Source organism: Oncorhynchus keta, chromosome 36 (genome assembly GCF_023373465.1).
Source record: "Oncorhynchus keta strain PuntledgeMale-10-30-2019 chromosome 36, Oket_V2, whole genome shotgun sequence".
Taxonomy (NCBI): domain Eukaryota; kingdom Metazoa; phylum Chordata; class Actinopteri; order Salmoniformes; family Salmonidae; genus Oncorhynchus; species Oncorhynchus keta.
Genome location: NC_068456.1, coordinates 10292496 through 10314635, shown reverse-complemented (window position 1 = coordinate 10314635; position 22140 = coordinate 10292496). Strand labels below are relative to the sequence as shown.

Below are 22140 nucleotides of genomic sequence, written 5' to 3'. Positions count from 1 at the left end.
TCTTTAAGTCAAACATAACACTTTCTCTCATACAGTATAAATCTTGGGTTCTATTTAGACTACTATAAGGATATATGGTATAGTGGAGTGGTGCCAGCTTGACTTGAATGTTAACAGGCGGCAGAGCAGGGAAAGGATGGCAGAGGCCGGTCTACACAGGCATACATTTTTGCCATCCTGTCCCTAAAGAGGCAGCTGCCATTGTGACACAAGCACTGTTGCCCACACAGGCCCAGCTGTTGGCACTTGGCTCTTCCATCACCTCTGAAAACATATCAAAATCCTCTCCCAAGTCCTTTTTTACCACTGAACTGTGACAGGTGACCAGGGAAAAGGAACCAGTCAACCTTAGAGATGGAAATAGTAAATAGTTATCGGTTCACACTAGGCCTGTCACTGGCAGTATTGAGTATCATAACTGTCTTGTGTTCATTACAAAATTAGGACAGTCATTTTAATTTCTGCCAATGAAAGGCCATAGAGGACTAATATCAACCAAAGAGGGATGTTGCACCTCTCCTAAAACAACCTGATGGGTTTCCTCAGGCTCACTAGCTCATATTTTATCGAATCTGAATGCATGACTGTTTATGGACCATCATACATCAGTAAACACTTCCCATTTGTTTCACATCAGTACCAGTTGACAGAGCACAGCTATGATGATGTTGTACCGAGTTGGAGGCACACCATTAGGCTCCCAGAGCAAACCATCTGCTTCAGGAACAAATTCTCGTCGGCAGTGATTAGGGCACTGAATAACTGGCCAAAGGTCAGTGAAAACTTCAATGAGAGTATAGACAACTACATTTCCTTGTGCTGGCTGCTGGTTTATCTCATTGTGTGTTTGGTCCAGGGCTTGACTTTTCAATTGGTAAAATGACAGTGATTTTGGTGTGTTCTAACATTGATTCCAACAATGCTATCTTACGGGAACTTGTGTTGTGATGACATGCATGTTACAGAGTAGCTCTATCATTCCTGTGTGGTGAACCTGAGGAGGGAACTGTCTGGACCTCTTTCCCACAGGAAGTGAGTATTCTAGTTTCAGGTTATTCTTGGGGTCTCCGTAACTTCCTCTGCTGGATATTATGTCAGGGTGGGGTCAGGTCACATTTCACCCCCACCGGGCATTATTTGGTCAATTCAGGGGCTTGGGAGCTGAGGAAATGTTTATGGTGGGATAAGAGCACAGAGATTCAGGGAAACTTAAAGGGTAAGTCTCAAATTATGTAGAAACAATTGCTTGCTAGAAAAGACTGCAGGTCTATAACAGTGATGGTATAAAGTGCTAAGTCTGAACCATTGGTGTTTGTCTCCTGGAAAATAGACATTCAGAATTCTTTGAAAAAAAAAATGTGACACCTTGTAGCGAAGAAGGTACAGTATCATAGGTAAATGGACGATCAATGTGTTGTTTTCAATTTCTTGATTGAATTGACCTGTCACGCTGAGGTCATGTAATTTAGGGATAAAGCCAGGTATGTGTTCTTAGATCTTCTGTACCTGTTATCTGTATCCTGGCTCTATCTACACTGCATTGGAAGCATTTTCGGCAGTCATTACAGCACTTTGTACAGAAAACAGTTCACAACTTTATTGCAGACAATTCAGTATAAAAAAATAAGACTCATTGCAAATAGACCACATTCTATAATAAATTACAGAAAATAAATAAAATGTACAGCTTCAGAATACTGTTAAGCAAATCCATATTGTTATTCACTATTAAACACCATACAAAAGTAAACAGGTCACAAATTCATTTTCAATATTACTTTTTACAAAATGATACAATTATAATTTAAAGTAACTGTCCAGTGAAAATCTCACTCTTAAAAGTTCATATTATGTTAACTAATACCCAAATAATGTTGTTGACTCATTCTATACTCATGTGGCCAAAGCATAAATAAATTTAAAAACATGAAGTCCCCACCTCAAACGTGTATCTCAAACAGAATATTTAAAAAATGCTTGCTATTTCCTCATAGAAGAATGAGTTTTCCAATCAGCAGTCTACACATGAATATTTTTAATGACCGGTATACACTCACATCATTCTGTTGTTGTCCACAGTGATAGATGGAGATATCATCTTTATATACACTGAGTGTACAAAACATTAGGAACATCTTTCCCTCAGAAAAACCTAAATTTGTCAGGGCATGGACTCTACAAGGTGTCGAAAGCGTTCCACAGGGATGCTGGCCCATGCTGACTCCAATGCTTCCATCAGTTATGTCAAGTTGGCTGGATGTCCTTTGGATCATTCTTGATACACATGGGAAACTGTTGAGCGTGAAAACACACTCAAACTGGTGCGCCTGGCACCATACCCCGTTCAAAGGCACTTAAATCTGTTGTCTCGCCCATTCACCCTCTGTATGGCACAAACACAATCCATGTCTCAAGGCTTCAAAATCCTTCTTTAACCTGTCTCCTAACCTTCAACTACACTGATTGGAAATAAAAGGCCAGGGGTTCCTAATGTTTTATTTTTATTTTATCCCCTTTTCTCCCCAATTTCGTGGTATCCAATTGTTAGTAGTTACTATCTTGTCTCATCGCTACAACTCCCGCACGGGAAAGCCACGTGTCCTCCGAAACACAACCCAACCAAGCCGCACTGCTTCTTAACACAGCGCGCATCCAACCCGGAAGCCAGCCCCAATGTGTCGGAGGAAACACTGTGTACCTGGCGACCTGGTTAGCGTGCACTACGCCCGGCCCGCCACAGGAGTCGCTATTGCGTGATGAGACAAGGATATCCCTACCGGCCAAACCCTCCCTAACCCGAACGATGCTAGGCCAATTGTGCGTCGCCCCACGGACCTCCCTGCCGCAGCCGGCTGCGTCAGAGCCTGGGCACGAACCCAGAGACTGCCATCCAGGAGACCTGTTCCTAATGTTTTGTACACTCAGTGTATATCCCATGATGGCATCTGTGAGCGTACAGGCAGCGCCATTAAGGACATCTTTATTTTGAAGTAGTCAATATTCTTCTTCTACTACTTCTATGAGTTGACAAACAAACTGAAAAGGTACATACGGCCACCTAGTGTTTTCTCACAAGTATAATTCATTGGCTGATCCCTCCTGATGACCTGGATGGAATCATGTCATCCTTCCGTAACCCATAGAAAGTACAACCCTGTTGACTACCTTAAAATGTTGAAAGCCCTAAATGGCAATGCCCGTGCCTCTATCTAACTCTATGGGGTACGTCCACACCATTCCAACACAGAAAATAAGATTTTTTTTTACATACATAATTACACTTTTTTGGAAGGAAAACTATTTTACTCATATTGTAATTAATTATAGGTCATATTTCATAGAAATCTGGAATCACTGAACAGTTACTTAAATGAAGTAGGTGTTGAGGTGTTGCAGATCTTGAGTCTGTGGTATTAAAAGTACACTGTTAAAACAACATGAATTCAGGCAATCATTTGTCTGCATGTCTGAATTCTGCTCACTTGCAGAGCTTGTTCCGAGGTCAGAGCCCATTTGGAAAAATATGGGTAGATTCATTCATGTCTAACATTTTGGCCTAATATCGTGATGAGAACAGCAGTGACAAATACCAGTACACCAATTAGGTTGACATAACAAGGGCATTGTCTCGGCTTGCATTCCAAAGCTGTCTGTCAGTAGGCCTGTCTTACATGCAGTTCATGCCAACAAATCAAATCATCTGATTTTGTGGACGGACAAATTACACATTGGTTGTCCGTGACAAGTAACCAAAGGACTTGAGTATATTTCACAATGTACCTCCGCTTTACCCCTCTGGTCAACAAATAATCCATAATATTAGGACTACGCTCCTTTTGTTAAGAGAATGTGTTTGACACTCCTTTACCCTTGAACAGACCCACTGGTCCCTTCTTGGTGCTGCGTCTCTTTAGGTTTCGATACCTAGGTCGGTATGTTATCTTTATTTTGACTGTCAGTACTGAAGAGAATCAGTCATGGAGGCAGGGCTGGGATAAAAGCATGGCTTTCCCTCTGCTGAGAGCAGTCTGTGTCCTGTGTTCAGGGCTGTGGAGGTAGTAAACATAACCTAAATCACCTCAGTGTTCAGTTTCTTCTTCTCCAGTTCTGGGGTTGTGGGCGTGTGCAGGAAGCTGATCTTACACTCCTGCTCCACTGTGACTAGGTGGCTCTGCGGGGGTGGCTGGCGGTCTCGGTGTTTCAGAGGGTGCAGGTGGGCGGTGGGGCCGCACCTGCAGCTTGCACAGTGGTCCTGCCAATGTCCCCTCAGCACCAGGCCAGCTGTGAGCACCACCACGGCAAGTGTCATGCCCCCCAGCACCAGGAGGGTGATGAGCTGCACCTCTGATAGGCCAGACGAGCCCCACTGGGTCACAACCTCCTTCACAGAGATCTTAAGCAGCCTGTCTCCACTATTATTGTCCCCCCTCGTGATGTCCTGGTCTGGCCTGGACTGAGTTACCCTTCCCAAGCCCCCACCTCCCCCAGCCCAGTCATGGGAGCTGCTGATGGGCGCTTGGCTCTCTGGGCTCCTTAAGGGCACCTCGCAGGTCCTGCCAGTGAACCCAGGCTTGCAGAGGCAGTGGAAGGTGCTGGCACGGTCCAGACAGCGCCCTCCATTAAGGCAAGGTTGGCTGGCACAGTCATCCAGGTTGACGGTGCAGAACCGGCCCGTGAAGCCCTCGGGACAGAGGCAGGAGAAGCGGTTGATGCCATCCAGGCAGGTGGCACCGTTACCACAGGGGCGCATCAGGCAGTCGTCCATGTTGTTCTCGCAACGTGGCCCGGTGAAGCCTGCCAGGCAGCGGCAGGAGAGCTCTGGAGCATAACCGCCACTGTCCTCACACTGCCCGCCATTCTTACACGAAGACCTGAAAGATAAAGACAACATAAGCACTAAAAACCCTGAGATAAATTATCTGAATAACTGAATAGATTTTCAGTGCTGAATTGATTACTTAACCCAAGCCTGTTCATATGGGCCTGGACATCCAACTGATTTGTAAGTAAATGTGTGGCGCTTACTCTGTGATGATCAGTGATTACATTCAATCAGGCATTGATTTGGCACTTTAAGACAAATCTGCCCCAGAGTCTGTGCCTTGGCCTGTATGGTTTCCCTGGTAACCGTTTAGCCAGTGATTTGGGAACTCCATGGGGGCTGTAGTGTAGATGCCTGGCTTCATTGTGTTTCTTAGCACTAGTAAGCCACTCACTTGGCCAATAATGAGCCCATTAAATCACATGATTGCAGTGGATACAAATTGACCAGGCTGCTACATGGCCCGTGCCAGTCTGCATGTTTTTGACTGCCATCAGGGGACCAGCTGGGACACCACACAGTCAAAACCCACACACACACTGAAACACACTCATTGAGAGAACAACTGATTGATTGTAATTTACACACACTAATAGTATAGCTAGTTTCCCATTGAAAAGTCTAAAATGACCACTAGTTGAGTCACTGGTTGGGGTTGAACTTGTGGTTTGTTTTGATTAAGGCAGAAGCAGCAGGCCTGAGACAAACTTGTTCCATAGATTGTTTTCGAGTGTGTTGCTAAGTGAACTCACCTGCCGGTCTTATGACAGGGTCCTGTCTTGTGCTCGCAGTTCCTCCCGTGAAATCCCTCGGGGCAGAGGCAGGAGTATTCCCCTGAAACGTTGACGTAACAAGTGGCACCGTTCTGACAAGGTGCCTCATTTGTACACACATGGACATCTGAAGCAGAGGAGAGAAGTGGTGAATACGTACTGCTCTACCACTCACTGAATAAATACAATTATCATGGTCTGATACATACAAAGATTTTCTGTCACCTTTGTCGCAGAAGCGCCCTGCCCATCCAGGCTCACAGGTGCATTGCCAGGGTTGATGACATGATCCATGGACACAGCCTGGCATTCTCACACAGACGTTGCACTGCTGCCCCTCCCAACCCGGGTCACACCTGGAATAGAGCACAGCCAATTAGATCAGCTCTCAACTCTATAGCCAACAGAGCCTCATGATGGAGATATACAGCACAGGAGGTTGGTGGCACCTTAATTGGGGAGGATGGGCTCATGGTAATGGCTGGGGCGGAATCAGTGGAATGGTGTCAAACACATCAAATACATGGTTTGATGCCATTCCATTTACTCCATTCCAGCCATTATTATGAGCCTCCCCTCAGCAGCCTCCACTGATATAGAGTTATATACAGTGGCATAATCAAAAATTGCAGGGCCACTCTTACCCTCCGCAATGGACACAGGAGGGCGCCCATACTTAACAAAATAACTTTTGCAATGCGCTGCTCTGTACAGCATCTGTGAGGCACATAAATATGAACATTCGTAGAATGTTCTTTCGTAGAAATACTCCATAGATTTTGTGAGTGCGAACCGCTCTAAAGGACATAATTGACACCAGAATATCTGAATGATGGCTTTATATGTTTGTCATATACAGTTGAAGTTGGAAGTTTACATACACTTAGGTTGGAGTCATTAACTCGTTTTTCAACCACTCCACAAATTTCTAGTTAACAAACTATAGTTTTGGCAAGTAGTTAGGTTAAGTAATTTTTCCAACAATTGTTTACAGACAGATTATTTCACTTATAATTCACTGTATCACAATTCCAGTGGGTCAGACGTTTACATACACTAAGTTGACTGTGCCTTTAAACAGCTTGGAAAATTCCAGGAAATGATGCCATGGCTTTAGAAGCTTCTGATAGGCTAATTGACATAATTTGAGTCAATTGGAGGTGTACCTGTGGATGTATTTCAAGTACTACCTTCAAACCCAGTGCCTCTTTGCTTGACATCATGGCAAAATCAAAAGAAATCATCATTTTTGTTGTTGTAGACATCCACAAGTCTGGTTCATCCTTGGGAGCAATTTCCAAACGCCTGAAGATACCACGTTAATCTGTACAAACAATAGTACCCAAGTAAAAACACCATGGGCCCACACAGGCGTCATACCGCTCAGGAAAGAGACGCGTTCTGTCTCCTTGAGATGAACGTACTTTGGTGCGAAAAGTGCAAATCAATCCCAGAACAACAGCAAAGGACCTTGTGAAGATGCTGGAGGAAACAGGTACAAAGGTATCTATATCCACAGTAAAAAAGAGTCCTATACCGACATAACCTGAAAGGCCGCTCAGCAAGGAAGAAGTCACTGCTCCAAAACTGCCATTATAAAGCGAGACTACATCTCGCAGTTTGCAACTGCATTAGAAAGCCAGACTACAGTTTGCAACTGTACTTTTTGGAGAAATGTCCTCTGGTCTGATGAAACAAAAATAGAACTGTTTGGCCATAATGACCATCCAGCATCATGTTGTGGGGGTGCTTTGCTGCAGGGGGGGACTGGTGCACTTCACAAAATAGATGGCCTCATGAGGAAGGAAAATTATGTGGATATATTGAAGCAACATCTCAAGACATCAGTCAGGAAGTTATAGCTTGGTCGCAAATGGGTCTTCCAAATGGACATTGACCCCAATCATACTTCCAAAGTTGTGGCAAAATGGCTTAAGGACAACAAAGTCAAGGTATTGGCTTGACTTCAATCCTATAGAAAATTAGGTGGGCAGAACTGAAAAAGCGTGTGCGAGCAAGGAGGCCTACAAACCTGACTAAGTTACACCAGCTCTGTCAGGAGGAATTGACCAAAATTCACCCAACTTATTGTGGGAAGCTTGTGGAAGGCTACCTGAAACGTTTGACCCAAGTTAAAGAATGTAAAGGCAATACTACCAAATACTAAATGAGTGTATGTAAACCTCTGACTCACTGGGAATGTGATGAAAGAAATAAAAGCTGAAATAAATCATTCTCTCTACTATTATTCTGATATTTCAAATTCTTAAAATGAAGTGGTGATCCTAACTGACCTAAGACAGGGATTTTTTACAAGGATTAAATGGCAGGAATTGTGAAAAACTGAGTTTAAATGTATTTGGCTATGGTGTATGTAAACTTCCGACTTCAACTGTATGCTTGTCATAGGCAACACATTAAGATATACAGTGCCTTCGAAAAGTATTCAGACCCCTTGACTTTTTCCACTTTGTTATGTTAATGCCTTGTTCTAAAATGGATTAAATAAGAAAAATCCTCAGCAATCTACAGGTTTTTAGAAATGTTTGCAAAAAAAATGAAATACCTTATTTACATAAGTATTCAGACCCTTTGCTATGAGACTCGAAATTGAGCTCAGGTGCATCCTGTTTCCATTGATCATCCTTGAGATGTTTCTACAACTTGATTGGAGTCTACCTGAGGTAATTCAATTGATTTGATTTGGAAAGGCTTGATTTTGAAAGGCACACACCTGTCTATATAAGGTCCCACAGTTGACAGTGCATGTCAGATCAAAAATCAAGCCATGAGGTCGAAGGAATTGTCTGTAGAACTCCGAGACAGGATTGTGTTGAGGCACAGATCTGGGGAAGGGTACCAAACAATTTCGGCAGCATTGAAGGTCCCCAAGAACACAGTGGCCTCCATCATTCTTAAATGGAAGAAGTTTGAAACCACCAAGAAACTTCCTAGAGCTGCCCTCCCGGCCAAACTGAGCAATAGGGAGAGAAGGACCTTGGTCAGGGAGGTGACCAAGAACCCGATGGTCACTCTGACAGAGCTCCAGAGGTCCTCTGTGGAGATGGAAGAACCTTCCAGAAGGACAAACATCTCTGCAGCACTCCACCAATCAGGCCTTTATGGTAGAGTGGCCAGACGGAAACCACTCCTCAGTAAAGGCACATGACAGCCGATTTGGAGTTTTCCAAAAGGCACCTAAAGACTCTCAGAGCATGAGAAACACGATTCTCTGGTCTGATGAAACCAGGATTCAACTCTTTGGCCTGAATGCCAAGTGTCACATTTGGAGGAAGCCTGGCACCATCCTTACGGTGAAGCATGGTGACAACATCATACTGCGGGGGTGTTTTTCAGTGACAGGGACTGGGAGACTAGTCAGGATCGAGGCAAAGATGAACGAAGCAAAGTACAGAGTGATCCTTGATGAAAACCTGCTTCAGAGCGCTCAGGACCTCAGACTGGGGCGAAAGTTCACCTTCCAACAGGATAACGACACTAAGCACACAGCCAAGACAATGCAGGAGTGGCTTTGGGACAAGTTTCTGAATGTCCTTGAGTGGCCCAGCCAGAGCCCGGACTTGAACCTGATCGAGCATCTCTGGAGAGACCTGAACATAGCTGTGCAGCAACGCTCCCCATCCAACCTGACAGAGCTTGAGAAGATCTGCAGAGAAGACTGGGAGAAATTTCCCAAATATAGGTGTGTCAAGCTTGTAGAGTCATACCCAAGAAGACTCGAGGCTGTTATTGTTGCCGAAGGTGCTTCAACAAAGTACTGAGGAACGGGTCTGAATATTAATGTAAATGTGATATTTCTGTTTAAACTTTTTATAAATTAGCAAAAATGTCTAAAAAGCTGTTTTTGCTTTGTCATTATGGGGCATCATGTGTTGATTGATAAGGAAAAACAACAATTTCATACATTTTAGAGTAAGACTGTAACCTAAGAAATTATGGAAAAAGTCAAGGGGTCTGAATACTTTCCGAAGGCACTGTATCGTATTTTAGACATATTAAAGATGGATGCATCTTCCATCAAGTTTCTCCTTACCTGCACACCGCATTCTCGTCACACCGACTATTGGTCACATTACACGTGCAGTTTAGAGCTGCAAGAGAAAGGAAACACTCATTTCAGAGAAAGATCCCAGATGTACCAGTGATATCCTGACGTTCAGACTTAATACTTGTCATTGATTAGATATGGCTATTATTCGCGGAACAGATTCATTTGCCTTATCTGTGATATTTCTGCTTTTTGTATGCATGTACCCCACAGCTATTTTTCTCTCCAGCAGCTGATAATAAATACATTTTATGCTCTATAAAACTCAATTGAATTCAGGGTGTTTATTCCTAATATAATATATGCCATTTATCCCAACCAAGCGAATACATTTTCTACCACAACTATTTCTACCACAACAGTATCTGAGAAATACACTTGTGGTTCGATAATTGTAAAGTCAGAATAAGCTTATCTGAATGACCGCTGTTTGAGTGATGCTTGAGGGGTTTCAGGGCTCGATGGGACGCTGACGGCACTTTGACCTCTAACCCTAGGCAGTCGGTCGTCCGTGTGCGCAGTGTTACTTTACAAGAGCTTGTCTTCCACGGAGACTGTGCGATGACTCCTCAGTGCAACTGCTGGGGAACTTTGAGCTGCTGCTCAGACAGACAGACAGGCATCTGAGAATCTGCCTTTTACAGGGCGACTCATTTGTTACGACGAAACAACAGTGAAAAAAAAAATGTCAATCGAAGCCAGCCTCGTCCACCAGACAGATTTCTGGGAGAGTGGTGACGAGGTTCGACGAAGCCCACATGACGAGGCACACAGTTTGATTTGACTTGGGGTTTCATATGATTGTATCTGACTATGAGTTATATGGTATTGGTTTATAATAATAATAATAATATATGCCATTTAGCTGATGCTTTTATCCAAAGCGACTTACAGTCATGTGTGCATACATTCTACGTATGGGTGGTCCCGGGAATCGAACCCACTACCCTGGCGTTACAAGCGCCATGCTCTACCAACTGAGCCACAGAAGGTTTCAGAAAGGAAAATACAGCTGCATTGCTGAGTTATTAAAACGTCCCCTTAAACTGGCAAGCATTTGAACTTCTGCTAAAGGGATATGCGAGTCATCTGTTATTGTCCTCAGTTGTTACTAGTGGATTTGGCTGGCCTTAGGCATACCAATGTACTGTCTGCATTTGGCTTTGGTAAATAATGGGGGTTTGCCAGGTAGGGTGTGTGGGGTGCGTGTGTAGCAGTCAGCAGCACGAGGGGAACGTGTGCGGTGGGAGGAGAGGAATGCCGTGCAGTCATGTCTCCACCCGCACAAACTGCCCAAACCCCACTGGAATTCACAAACAGTCCCACACTGTAGTACTATACACATCCAAAACCCTGTCACTATAGAGAGGTGGACTTTGAGGGATTTTTAGAGCAGTGTTCTTACAGCAGACTATATTCCATTTCTGTTCCTAAACAGTAACGTGTACAAATTCTGTCTTTAATATACAGTAGGAAATATTTCAGTATAGCCTGTGTTGTTAGCTTTAGTTTCTCAGCTAAACAGACTATATTTCTTCCTTTTGTTCCGTTTTCACATCTCAACATTTAGAATAGTTGTAACTTTGGCAATTATAATCTGTACCAGAAGACAATTGGTTTATCCTGCGGTTGCGTGTGCATACAATGCAGACGCTCATTGGTTTGATGTGGAATGGCAGGCATTTTCCATGAACAACACGACAGTGGGCTTGCAGTAAGCCCTGTGTTCGTGGGAACATGGCGGACCTTGAACAATGAAAGGCTTGGCTTTCCCATCGCCATCGCGGGAACAGCTGAGAAGTACTAACTGTTATCTGAGAATGGTGAAGCAGTTCAGAAACCGTCATCTCTTAAATACAGACAGCTGGGAAAGCCCAGTATTAGCTCATGTATTCTAAACAGGGAAGTTTATTAAAACAATAAATCCCACAGACAATGGGGAATACTGCAGTAAGCTGTTATATTTTCAGAGACCTTATTTTTTGGGGGGGCATTCAAAAATGAAACTGTGCTCATTTAAAAGCATGTTGCATTCAACACGCATTAAGAGATGTGGCATCTTATATGACTTGGGGCTGAATCTAATTAAACCTGCCCATACATATGTATGTCTATCTAGAAAGATTTAGCAATTTTATAGGACCATGGGAAATAAATTGGTTTAAATGCTACTGTGTACGCAAAGCAAAGCAATTACAGTTGAATTGACCCCTGATCCAGCCATTTGCCTGGCCTGTACATTGTCCTGAAATGGCACGGAGGATGTCACAGTACACACCATCAACAATCCTTCAGATGCCATTTATCCCATGCTGCCAGTGCCTCAGGTTAGGATGGGAGCATATTTCTGTTATTTGCTGAAGAGCAGAGAGCTCTCTGATTTATCATCCTCCCTAGTGTTAAAGCTACATGGAGACCATTGTATTTCCCTTTTATTAGAGTAAACTTCAAAGCCTCTTGAAGTGCTGTGTGAACTGTGTTACATCTGGCAGGAAGAAAGACAAATAGAGAGTTTAAGGGGATGGAAGAGTTGGGCCACAGTGAGCATCACAATGATTGAGAAGAGAGTGAGAGGGGACAGAGAGGAGGAGTATGCAGGATGGGGGTGCGTCAAAGGCACATGTCCATAGGGAGGGACTGAGCAGGCCATGGTGCACAGACAGACAGCCGTCTGATCACTGCAGAGTGTGGATAGACTGATGAGACAAGTCAGCCTCCTGGCATGTACAGCAGCCTGCCTCTCATTTCTGCTGCTGGCCCTGCAGCAAGTCAGAGTGGCCCAATCCCAGCCACTGTTTGCGAGGGAAGCCTGTCTGGTCTGCTCCATTCCCTGTCCCTGTGGTGAACTCTGTGTGTTTGTAATAAGTTCCCTCCGGCTCTGCTAAGACTGGGACCATAAAGGCACACACAACCCCAAATAGGCCTTGGGCTCAGAATCAGCAACAGACTGATTCCTGGAAGACTTGGAATCAGGATAAATAGTCCTGAACTAATCAGGACGAAGTCCCCAGCTGCTTGATGATTGAGCAAGATAACAAAAAAAATCAGTATAGTATAAGCATTGTCAAAATAGAAATAATGACCACTGTGTAACGGTATATACAGTATACTTACTGTAAGTTGTCAACTTGTCATTCATAGAATGCTTGTTGGTGATATCGTACGTATCCAGGCCTTGGACAGCGCCTTGTCACCAGCTTATGTATCACCATGATAATCACGGAAATAATGACTGGACCACCAACTGTTAAACACAATGCCCTTTGTCTGGAGCAGTGTTATTTAAGAGCTTCTGATTTGCCATCTAATCATGGGGGGACAGGTGCTATTTTCTTCCCTAGGCTGGCCCCCAGGGCCTGCAAGCTCCCCGGTGCTCCTCTGGGGGGGTAGTTCACACGAGTCTCTCCGTGTTAAAACCAGGGGGATCTAAATTTAACCCTGGCCATGAAACTTTATCTCCCCCCCCATCCTCCCCCCGGCCAGAGCTCTGGTGCCAGTCATACACACAGTACAGGTTTGGGTTTCCTCCATTTTGATCCCCAGACGGGCCGTGTGCCTGCCACCAGCCCAAGCTCCAAGGAGTGTGTGAACGTGTGTGTGCCCTGAGTTCAGTTTGAGGAGGAAGGGGAGGTGAGGAGGGACGTGCGAAGGGCCGCCAGTGTCTGAAGGAGATGATGGAGTCGTAACAAGATCCCTGAGAAATTAAGGATCATTTAATCTCTGGATCCACTCAGCTGCTTGTGGCGCTAGAAAAATATTTAGGCAAGACGGCCGAGTAGGGATCATCAGCCACCATCCCCTGGCTCTGAGGCTCCTGGCGGGGCCTAAAGACACAGACGGACTGTTCGACCCTTTATCCTTAACGCAAACCCCATGGCTAGTAGCTACTGCTGTGACACAGAGGGCTTTCCTGCCGCTCGATCTAGGGTCAGACATCTGTTCTCTGACACGTGTCACACACCTCTTGACACAATGCCTCATACCACATCACGGCTCCCCTTCTCACCCCAAGGGGCCAACGCAAAAATGAATCACATTCTGTAACCAGACAGGAATTTCACAGTTGAGTTCACAAGGGAGGGAGAAGGAAAGAAAAACTTCTCTGCTATTGCACTCCATACTGAGGGCAGATTATGACTGATTCAACACTTTTATTTGTTTATTTGGATCCCCATTCGCTTATGCAGAAACAGCTGCTACTCTTCCTGGGGTCCACAAAAAAAAGACAAAACACAGATAGACAACGAAAATCCCAGAAGTGTAAAACACAAACATATATACAAACAACACAACAACAAAAAATAATACAAGCAATACAAAACAATATGTGTGTTAGAGTGTGTGTGTGTCCTCACAGTATATATGAATAGTGCGTAAATAGTATTACTGTTGTCTCTTGGTGTCTTTCCCATATATATATATATATATATATATATATACAGTGCCTTGCGAAAGTATTCGGCCCCCTTGAACTTTGTGACCTTTTGCCACATTTCAGGCTTCAAACATAAAGATATAAAACTGTATTTTTTTGTGAAGAATCAACAACAAGTGGGACACAATCATGAAGTGGAACGACATTTATTGGATATTTCAAACTTTTTTAACAAATCAAAAACTGAAAAATTGGGCGTGCAAAATTATTCAGCCCCCTTAAGTTAATACTTTGTAGTGTCACCTTTTGCTGCTTATTACAGCTGTAAGTCGCTTGGGGTATGTCTCTATCAGTTTTGCACATCGAGAGACTGACATTTTTTCTCATTCCTCCTTGCAAAACAGCTCGAGATCAGTGAGGTTGGATGGAGAGCATTTGTGAACAGCAGTTTTCAGTTCTTTCCACAGATTCTCGATTGGATTCAGGTCTGGACTTTGACTTGGCCATTCTAACACCTGGATATGTTTATTTTTAAACCATTCCATTGTAGATTTTGCTTTATGTTTTGGATCATTGTCTTGTTGGAATACAAATCTCTGTCCCAGTCTCAGGTCTTTTGCAGACTCCATCAGGTTTTCTTCCAGAATGGTCCTGTATTTGGCTCCAACCATCTTCCCATCAATTTTAACCATCTTCCCTGTCCCTGCTGAAGAAACGCAGGCCCAAACCATGGTGCTGCCACCACCATGTTTGACAGTGGGGATGGTGTGTTCAGGGTGATGAGCTGTGTTGCTTTTACGCCAAACATAACGTTTTGCATTGTTGCCAAAAAGTTCAATTTTGGTTTCATCTGACCAGAGCACCTTCTTCCACATGTTTGGTGTGTCTCCCAGGTGGCTTGTGGCAAACTTTAAACAACACTTTTTATGGATATCTTTAAGAAATGGCTTTCTTCTTTCCACTCTTCCATAAAGGCCAGATTTGTGCAATATACGACTGGTTGTTGTCCAATGGACAGAGTCTCCCACCTCAGCTGTAGATCTCTGCAGTTCATCCAGAGTGATCATGGTCCTCTTGGCTGCATCTCTGATCAGTCTTCTCCTTGTATGAGCTGAAAGTTTAGAGGGACGGCCAGGTCTTGGTAGATTTGCAGTGGTCTGATACTCCTTCCATTTCAATATTATCGCTTGCACAGTGCTCCTTGGGATGTCTAAAGCTTGGGAAATCTTTTTATATCCAAATCCAGCTTTAAACTTCTTCACAACAGTATCTCAGACCTGCCTGGTGTGTTCCTTGTTCTTCATGATGCTCTCTGCGCTTTTAACGGACCTCTGAGACTATCACAGTGCAGGTGCATTTATACAGAGACTTGATTACACACAGGTAGATTGTATTTATCATCATTAGTCATTTAGGTCAACATTGGATCATTCAGAGATCCTCACTGAACTTCTGGAGAGAGTTTGCTGCACTGAAAGTAAAGGGCCTGAATAATTTTGCACGCCCAATTTTTCAGTTTTTGATTTGTTAAAAAAGTTTGAAATATCCAATAAATGTCGTTCCACTTCATGATTGTGTCCCACTTGTTGTTAATTCTTCACAAAAAAATACAGGTTTATATCTTTATGTTTGAAGCCTGAAATGTGGCAAAAGGTCGCAAAGTTCAAGAAAGAAAAGAAAACATGACATTACATTCAAAAAACAAAAACAAACATTTTATATATATATATATATAAAATGTTTGTTTTTGTTTTTTGAATGTAATGTCATATTTTATGTTTTTCTTGTCTATTACTGTTCTCTACTTTGTCATGTATTTGTATGTTTTACGTGGACCCCAGGAAGAGTAGCTGCTGCACGTGAAGTAGCTAATGCGAACCCTAATAAACTAAACAGTCCCTGCCCTTCCGTGCATGATTCTTCATGCACAGCCAGCAATGTTCAAAGTTTAAATTGAAATACAGTTAAGAATCTTTGTACTTCATGCTTTCAACATTGTTTTATTGAGTCGGATCTAAAGCGTCGTTATTGCACGCAAAAATATATGCATATTTTTTATTATTAAGTGTGCTCCTTTAAGTTGCTTTTTTAGATTTACTTATATTTTATTTCAAAATTATTGATCAAACTACTTATGTTGCATGTTTTTTAACAGAGTTTTGTTAATTTTTATCAACAAGCAGAAATTGTATTGCGCCTTTGGCTTCAATCTGATAGTTACCCAGCATACAGTATCAGTTCCCAGGGCTCTCTGTCTATTAGTACATATATGTACTATAATAAGTACACACCGGTATACATCCACTTCTGTAGTGGATGGCTACTGGCTAGCAATGAGCCACTGACTTACTTGAGGGCACCAATTGACATGCAGCAAATGCCTTACCTTGAGCCTCGCATTGGTGGATGAGCATTAGTACACAGCAACTCCAGAGCAGCGGGGTGACTGAGTCTCTCAGAGGCATGGTGCAAACGGGATCTGAAACAGAGCACAGAAGATTCCTCTTTAGGCTGTAGGGGGGTTACCTTGTGCCAATACACTCGAATGTAGGGAGATCTATCTTTGGCATGACATAAACCTCTACCATAAGGCAAACGTGATTATGGCCACAAAGGGGTCTCCAAAGGTTACAGAACAGGAGTGAGAAATTCCGCCACGGAGGCCTACAGGGTCATTACATCTTGGCTCGTAACTCTTATCCTGCTGTCATCGTTCTGATAAAGGACACTTAACCAGGTGTCCCAGTTATAAATCAGCTCGGACATGATGGTATCCCACGACAAGTGTTGGTCCTGGAGAGAGACACCTACAACTGCTGATTCCAACAAAACCTTGTATCGGCCTAGATCTCTTTCCCCATATTACTCAGCTCTATGTCTCAGTAGTTCCCGAGCTCAGAAGTAGGGCTTTGCTTACTCAGTCTACCAAAATGAAGCGTGCTGTTAGTCAGGAACGCGAAAATACCAAGTCCCCCCCCAAAAATCAAACTGAGAGAAACCTGATCTGCTCGACAGGCCACAGACACTCACTCAATAATTTACACTGTTGTGTGAATCTTTAATACTGGACATTTACAGAAAGACCGCACCATTCCAGTGCCACCCCTCTCTCTCAGGACCATCATACACACTGTCACTTAACTTCCGTTAGAAAGATAACAATGATCATTATGGCTTCTTGAGAGCAGTGCAGTGATACTGCATGTAAGCTTAGTAGATAAACTTGCTCCTCCAAATGTGTGTTTCTATCATGTTGCTATTAGTTACCTATGTGACATGTGAGCTTGGTCTCTTTGCTTACAGTGGTCTGCTAAACCATTTAGAAGGCGAGAGTATGCCGTGACTCAGGTATATCACATTTGCATTGCCGCCACACAGCACTTGCACTTGAACATTTTTGATATCCACTTGGTAGTCGGCCGACTCGACCCTATCCAGGTCCTATCCAGGTCCATCTAAATGCCTTATCCAGATGAAGGCGCTGTCCTCACTTTTCTATGCAGTGGCAAGTTGACCTTTCCAGCTCTTCCTGGAATGGAGCAAACTAAGAGCGAGGGGTCGGGAGCTATACTTTTCAGCCTTACCCTTGGATGGAGTTTTCATATCCTCCACAGTAATCTCCCAATTGTCATTCTGAGATTCCGTTGAATGGCCGTTGTGAATGTGGCCGTGGGCACCAACTGGGCCCTTCTCTGTTCCTGCTACAGCCTAATGGAGTTCTGTGAACTGCTAATGAGAGCCAACATGGGCCCTGCTTTGAACGGGAAGCCTGAGAGGAGTTTTAATTCCATATAAGGAGGGCTTTCTCCCCGTGCCACATTTAACAGCCACAGTCCATTGTCATTGGCGCTCTGGATTCCATGTCAATTATCAGCTATGCTGTCTGTTCTGGCTCAAGTGTTGACAAGAATGTTATACAACCCCAACAAATTAATCGTATGGATTTGTTTCTCACGCTCACAAAAACCTGACCAACTATGCCAAATGTAACATGTCCTGGCCTTTCTGACACAACATCTACATTATGACAATGAGATCCTTCCATTTCTCACCTGTTCTCCTTTCTGAAGATACATTTTCCATGTGTCAGTTTGTTGATAGAAAATGTCAGAGAGATCTGAGGGTATAACTGCTTGAGGAGGAGACATACTAACAGCAGGCAGCACGTCTCATCCTGGCCCTGGCTCTTCATCAATCAGATACAGGTCTGACTTCAATAGATCTTCCACAAGAGGCACTCTGTTACCTGCTTTAAATAGAGACTTGAGTGCAGCTCTCTTCATTAATAATAAGGCCTACCTCCGGTCCCCTTTCTCCCTTGGTTATAACATAATTGTTTTGTGCTCTACTGCTGAATCAAATTATATTTCAGATCACAGGAATAATAAACACTTTGACCTGTATTTCACCCCGCTCCTGTACTCACTTATAGTCTTTTTAGCTAAATGTCGCTCTATCGCTGTGGCAACTGTAAATGACTGATTGTCTCTATGGTGTATCTGTAGGACAAAGCCACGGTGTGATATTAGGGTCTCCTGTGATATTCCTGACACCATAGTTTTCTTTCTTTCACAAGCCTGCCACCATTTACACGTTTCCTGTTAAGAAACAGCATTCACATTTTCCCCAGAAACTGTTTGAACATAATTTTTCAATAATTGTTCCTGTGGGAATTGGTCTGATAATGAATTTATTGGAGGTGCTACTTGTGTGTGCTACTTGTGTGAGGCTACAGTTGAAGTCGGAAGTTTACATACACTTAGGTTGGAGTCATTAAAACTCGTTTTTCAACCACTCCACACATTTCTTGTTAACAAACTATAGTTTTGGCAAGTCGGTAAGGACTTTGAGCATGACACAAGTAATTTTTCCAACAATTGTTTACAGACAGATTATTTCACATATAATTCACTGTGTCACAATTCCAGTGGGTCAGAAGTTTACATAAAATAAGTTGACTGTGCCTTTAAACAGCTTAGAAAATTCCAGAAAATGATGTCATGGCTTTAGAAGCTTCTGATAGGCTAATTTACATAATTTGAGTCAATTGGAGGTATACCTGTAGATGTATTTCAAGGCCTACCTTCAAACTCAGTACCTCTTTGCTTGACATCATGGAAAAATCAAAAGAAATCAGCCACAAATTGTAGACCTCCACAAGTCTGGTTCATCCTTGGGAGCAATTTCCAAACGGCTGAAGATTCCACGTTCATCTGTACAAACAATAGTACGCAAGTATAAACACCATGGGACCATGCTGGCATCATACCGCTCAGGAAGGAGACGCGTTCAGTCTCCTAGAGATGAACGAACTTTGGTGAGAAAAGTGCAAATCAATCCCAGAACAACAGCAAAGTACCTTGTGAAGATGCTGGAGGAAACAGGTACAAAAGTCCACAGTAGAACGAGTCCTATATCGACCTAACATGAAAAGCTGCTCAGCAAGGAAGAAGCCACTGCTCCAAAATCGCCATAAAACGCCAGACTATGGTTTGCAACTGCACATGGGGACAAAGATCGTACTTTTTGGAGAAATGTCCTCTGGTCTGATGAAACAAAAATAGAACTGTTGCTTGCAAGCCGAAGAACACCACCCCAACCGTGAAGCACGGGGGTGGCAACATCATGTTGTGGGGGTGCTTTGCTGCAGGAGGGACTGGTGCACTTCACAAAATAGATGGCATCATGAGGAGGAAAATGATGTGGATATATTGAAGCAACATCTCAAGACATCTTGGTCGCAAATGGGTCTTCCAAATGAACAATGAGCCCAAGCATATTTCCAAAGTTGTGGAAAAATGGCGTAAGGACAACAAAGTCAAGGTATTGGAGTGGCCATCACAGCCCTGACCTCAATTCTATTGAACATGTGGGCAGAAGGAGGCCTACAAACCTGACTCAGTTACACCAGCTCTGTCAGGAGGAATGGGCCAAAATTCACCCAACTTGTTGTTGGAAGCTTGTGGAAGGCTACCCGAAAGCATTTGACCCAAGTTAAACAATTTAAAGGCAATGCTACCAAATACTAATTGAGTGTATGTGAACCTCTGACCCACTGGGAATGTGATGAAAGAAATAAAAGCTGAAATAAATAATTCTCTATTATTCTGACATTTGACATTCTTAAAATAAAGTGGTGATCCTAACTGACCTAAAACAGGGGATTTTTACTAGGATTAAATGTCAGGAATTATGAAAAACTGAGTTTAAATGCATTTGGCTAAGGTGTATGTAAACTTCCGACTTCAACTGTATTTGGAAGCATGTCCTCATGTAACTGAAACGCTAATAGAGTGGCAAGGGTAAAACATCCATCTCAGTATTCAGAATACTGACTGTAAATCCAACAATTAGAATTGTTGATTGAAAAGATTGTGTACATGGTAAAGTGAACAATAACAAGACCATAGAGGCTGATTTTGAAATGCTAACAGTCACCACTTTGTGTAGAATTCAATAAAACCCACACTGTAGAAATTTGCACTACTGACAAATATCCATCTAATCAAAATGAAGATGAACTTGGTTTTGTTTCATTCAGTAATTACCGTCTTACTTATTACATTACTGTAGTTGAAATGTGTGTTTTCCATGTAGGTTCGTGGCACAACATGTTTTCATTATCCAGTTTGAAGTAGAACAAGAAGATGCCAAGATGGATGCAAATGATAGGCCACAATTATGCGTAAACATAAAAGCACCATCCAGATGGTTAGATAACTCACCAAGATGCCTACACACATTTTCATGTACTGTATCATCCTAAAAAGCAATCCCGATTCTGGTTAATTTGCAAAACAATGCAAGATATTGTCTAGAAAAGGTTACAATAATTTAAACACACACACACACACCGACAGACACTGTATGTATGTTTACACACCTGAGCTGAAGGTGGTCACCTCACCGCTGAATAAGAGTCCTCAGGTAGAATGATTTAGAACACATGCTCTCACAAAGTATTAAAAACACATAATAGAGCTACACAGACACATGTTCAGGAGCAGGCAGACATTACGGAGGGGATTGTTGATCAAAAATCCTGTCAAAGAAACAGAGGCAGAATAAAGACAGGCAGGGATCCACCTCCCCACTTAACAACACAGACCTGCCAAGGACCAGCTCTTAAAGGGACAGGCACAGTTTGTGTTTATCTCCATTCATCACTTCTGCCAATAACCTTCCTTTCTATTCCCCACTGGACTCACAAACTGATTGTGTGATCAATTCCTGGCACTGTTTCTCAAAATCTCAACCTCCCTAGAGTCGAGAAACATATTTGAAATGAATATCAATCAAGCACCCTTATGTGTGCATGCTGATATTCTGTGCCTCCTGGAAATGTGGAGCTAGTCAATGGACGGCTGTTGCTGTAGCGACAGATCGGGCTCCTGAGGTTGGAGGGCTGCTGTGCCCACACGTTCCACTGCAGGCGATAGTAAGAAAAGGATCATTTTTTTCAGGGGATTATCTCCACAATTTCATGGCTGTGTGCCTTAGAAAACAGGCATCCACATGCCTGGACGACTGCCTCCAGCAGACACTGTGTGTGTGTGTGTGTGTGTGTGTGTGTGTGTGTGTGTGTGTGTGTGTGTGTGTGTGTGTGTGTGTGTGTGTGTGTGTGTGTGTGTGTGTGTGTGTGTGTGCGTGCGTGCGTGCGTGCGTGCGTGCGTGCGTGTGTGTGTATTGTAGATGTGTGACAATTGACAGTGGCTGTTGTGTCTTATTACTGCATATTGTGAGAAAACATATCTTCATCCAGCTAAATGTGGCTAACCATTGTTTTTAGTACACAATGGTTACAGGTGCTTGTTTTTCAAATTGTCTGTAGTCCCATTTCAATTTGACTCTTGGAGCCCAACCAGCTCCTGGAAAACACATCAAGGACTTCCATCCACTTCACCCAACCCAAACAGCCTTAGAGCTGTCCTGGTGTGTGCCTACCTGGCTCCCTCTCTGTGTACAAATAATGTCCCTCCAAATTCTGACGAATGGAGAAGCACACTCAACTGTGCTGCTTTCTGCTGCCTGCCTATCTGCCCGCATGTGTTTATATTGGGGATAATGGCATGCCAATTATTCTACCCATCTGACCAGGCAA

At 43.3% G+C, this 22140-nt stretch overlaps 1 protein-coding gene across 1 annotated transcript; it reads right to left on the bottom strand.

Annotated features, from left to right (window-relative positions):
• Positions 1-1582: 1582 nt before the first annotated feature.
• dlk2 (delta-like 2 homolog (Drosophila)) lies at positions 1583-21076 on the bottom strand. Its single transcript, XM_035754676.2, has 6 exons — positions 20923-21076; positions 16426-16518; positions 9650-9707; positions 5821-5951; positions 5575-5722; positions 1583-4871 (listed from the first exon to the last, which is right to left on the bottom strand). The coding sequence occupies exons 2-6, from the start codon at positions 16502-16504 to the stop codon at positions 4070-4072; spliced, it is 1218 nt and encodes a 405-aa protein (XP_035610569.1). The 5' UTR covers positions 16505-16518; positions 20923-21076; the 3' UTR covers positions 1583-4069.
• Positions 21077-22140: the final 1064 nt, after the last annotated feature.

Coding starts and splice junctions, on each gene's coding strand:
- dlk2 (XM_035754676.2), bottom strand. CDS start 16,504: ATGCCTCTGAGAGACTCAGTCACCCCGCTGCTCTGGAGTTGCTGTGTA. Junction 9,708..16,425: donor CCACCAATGCGAGGCTCAAG/GTAAGGCATTTG, acceptor TTTCTCTTGCAG/CTCTAAACTGCACGTGTAAT. Junction 5,952..9,649: donor GACGAGAATGCGGTGTGCAG/GTAAGGAGAAAC, acceptor GCTCTATTCCAG/GTGTGACCCGGGTTGGGAGG.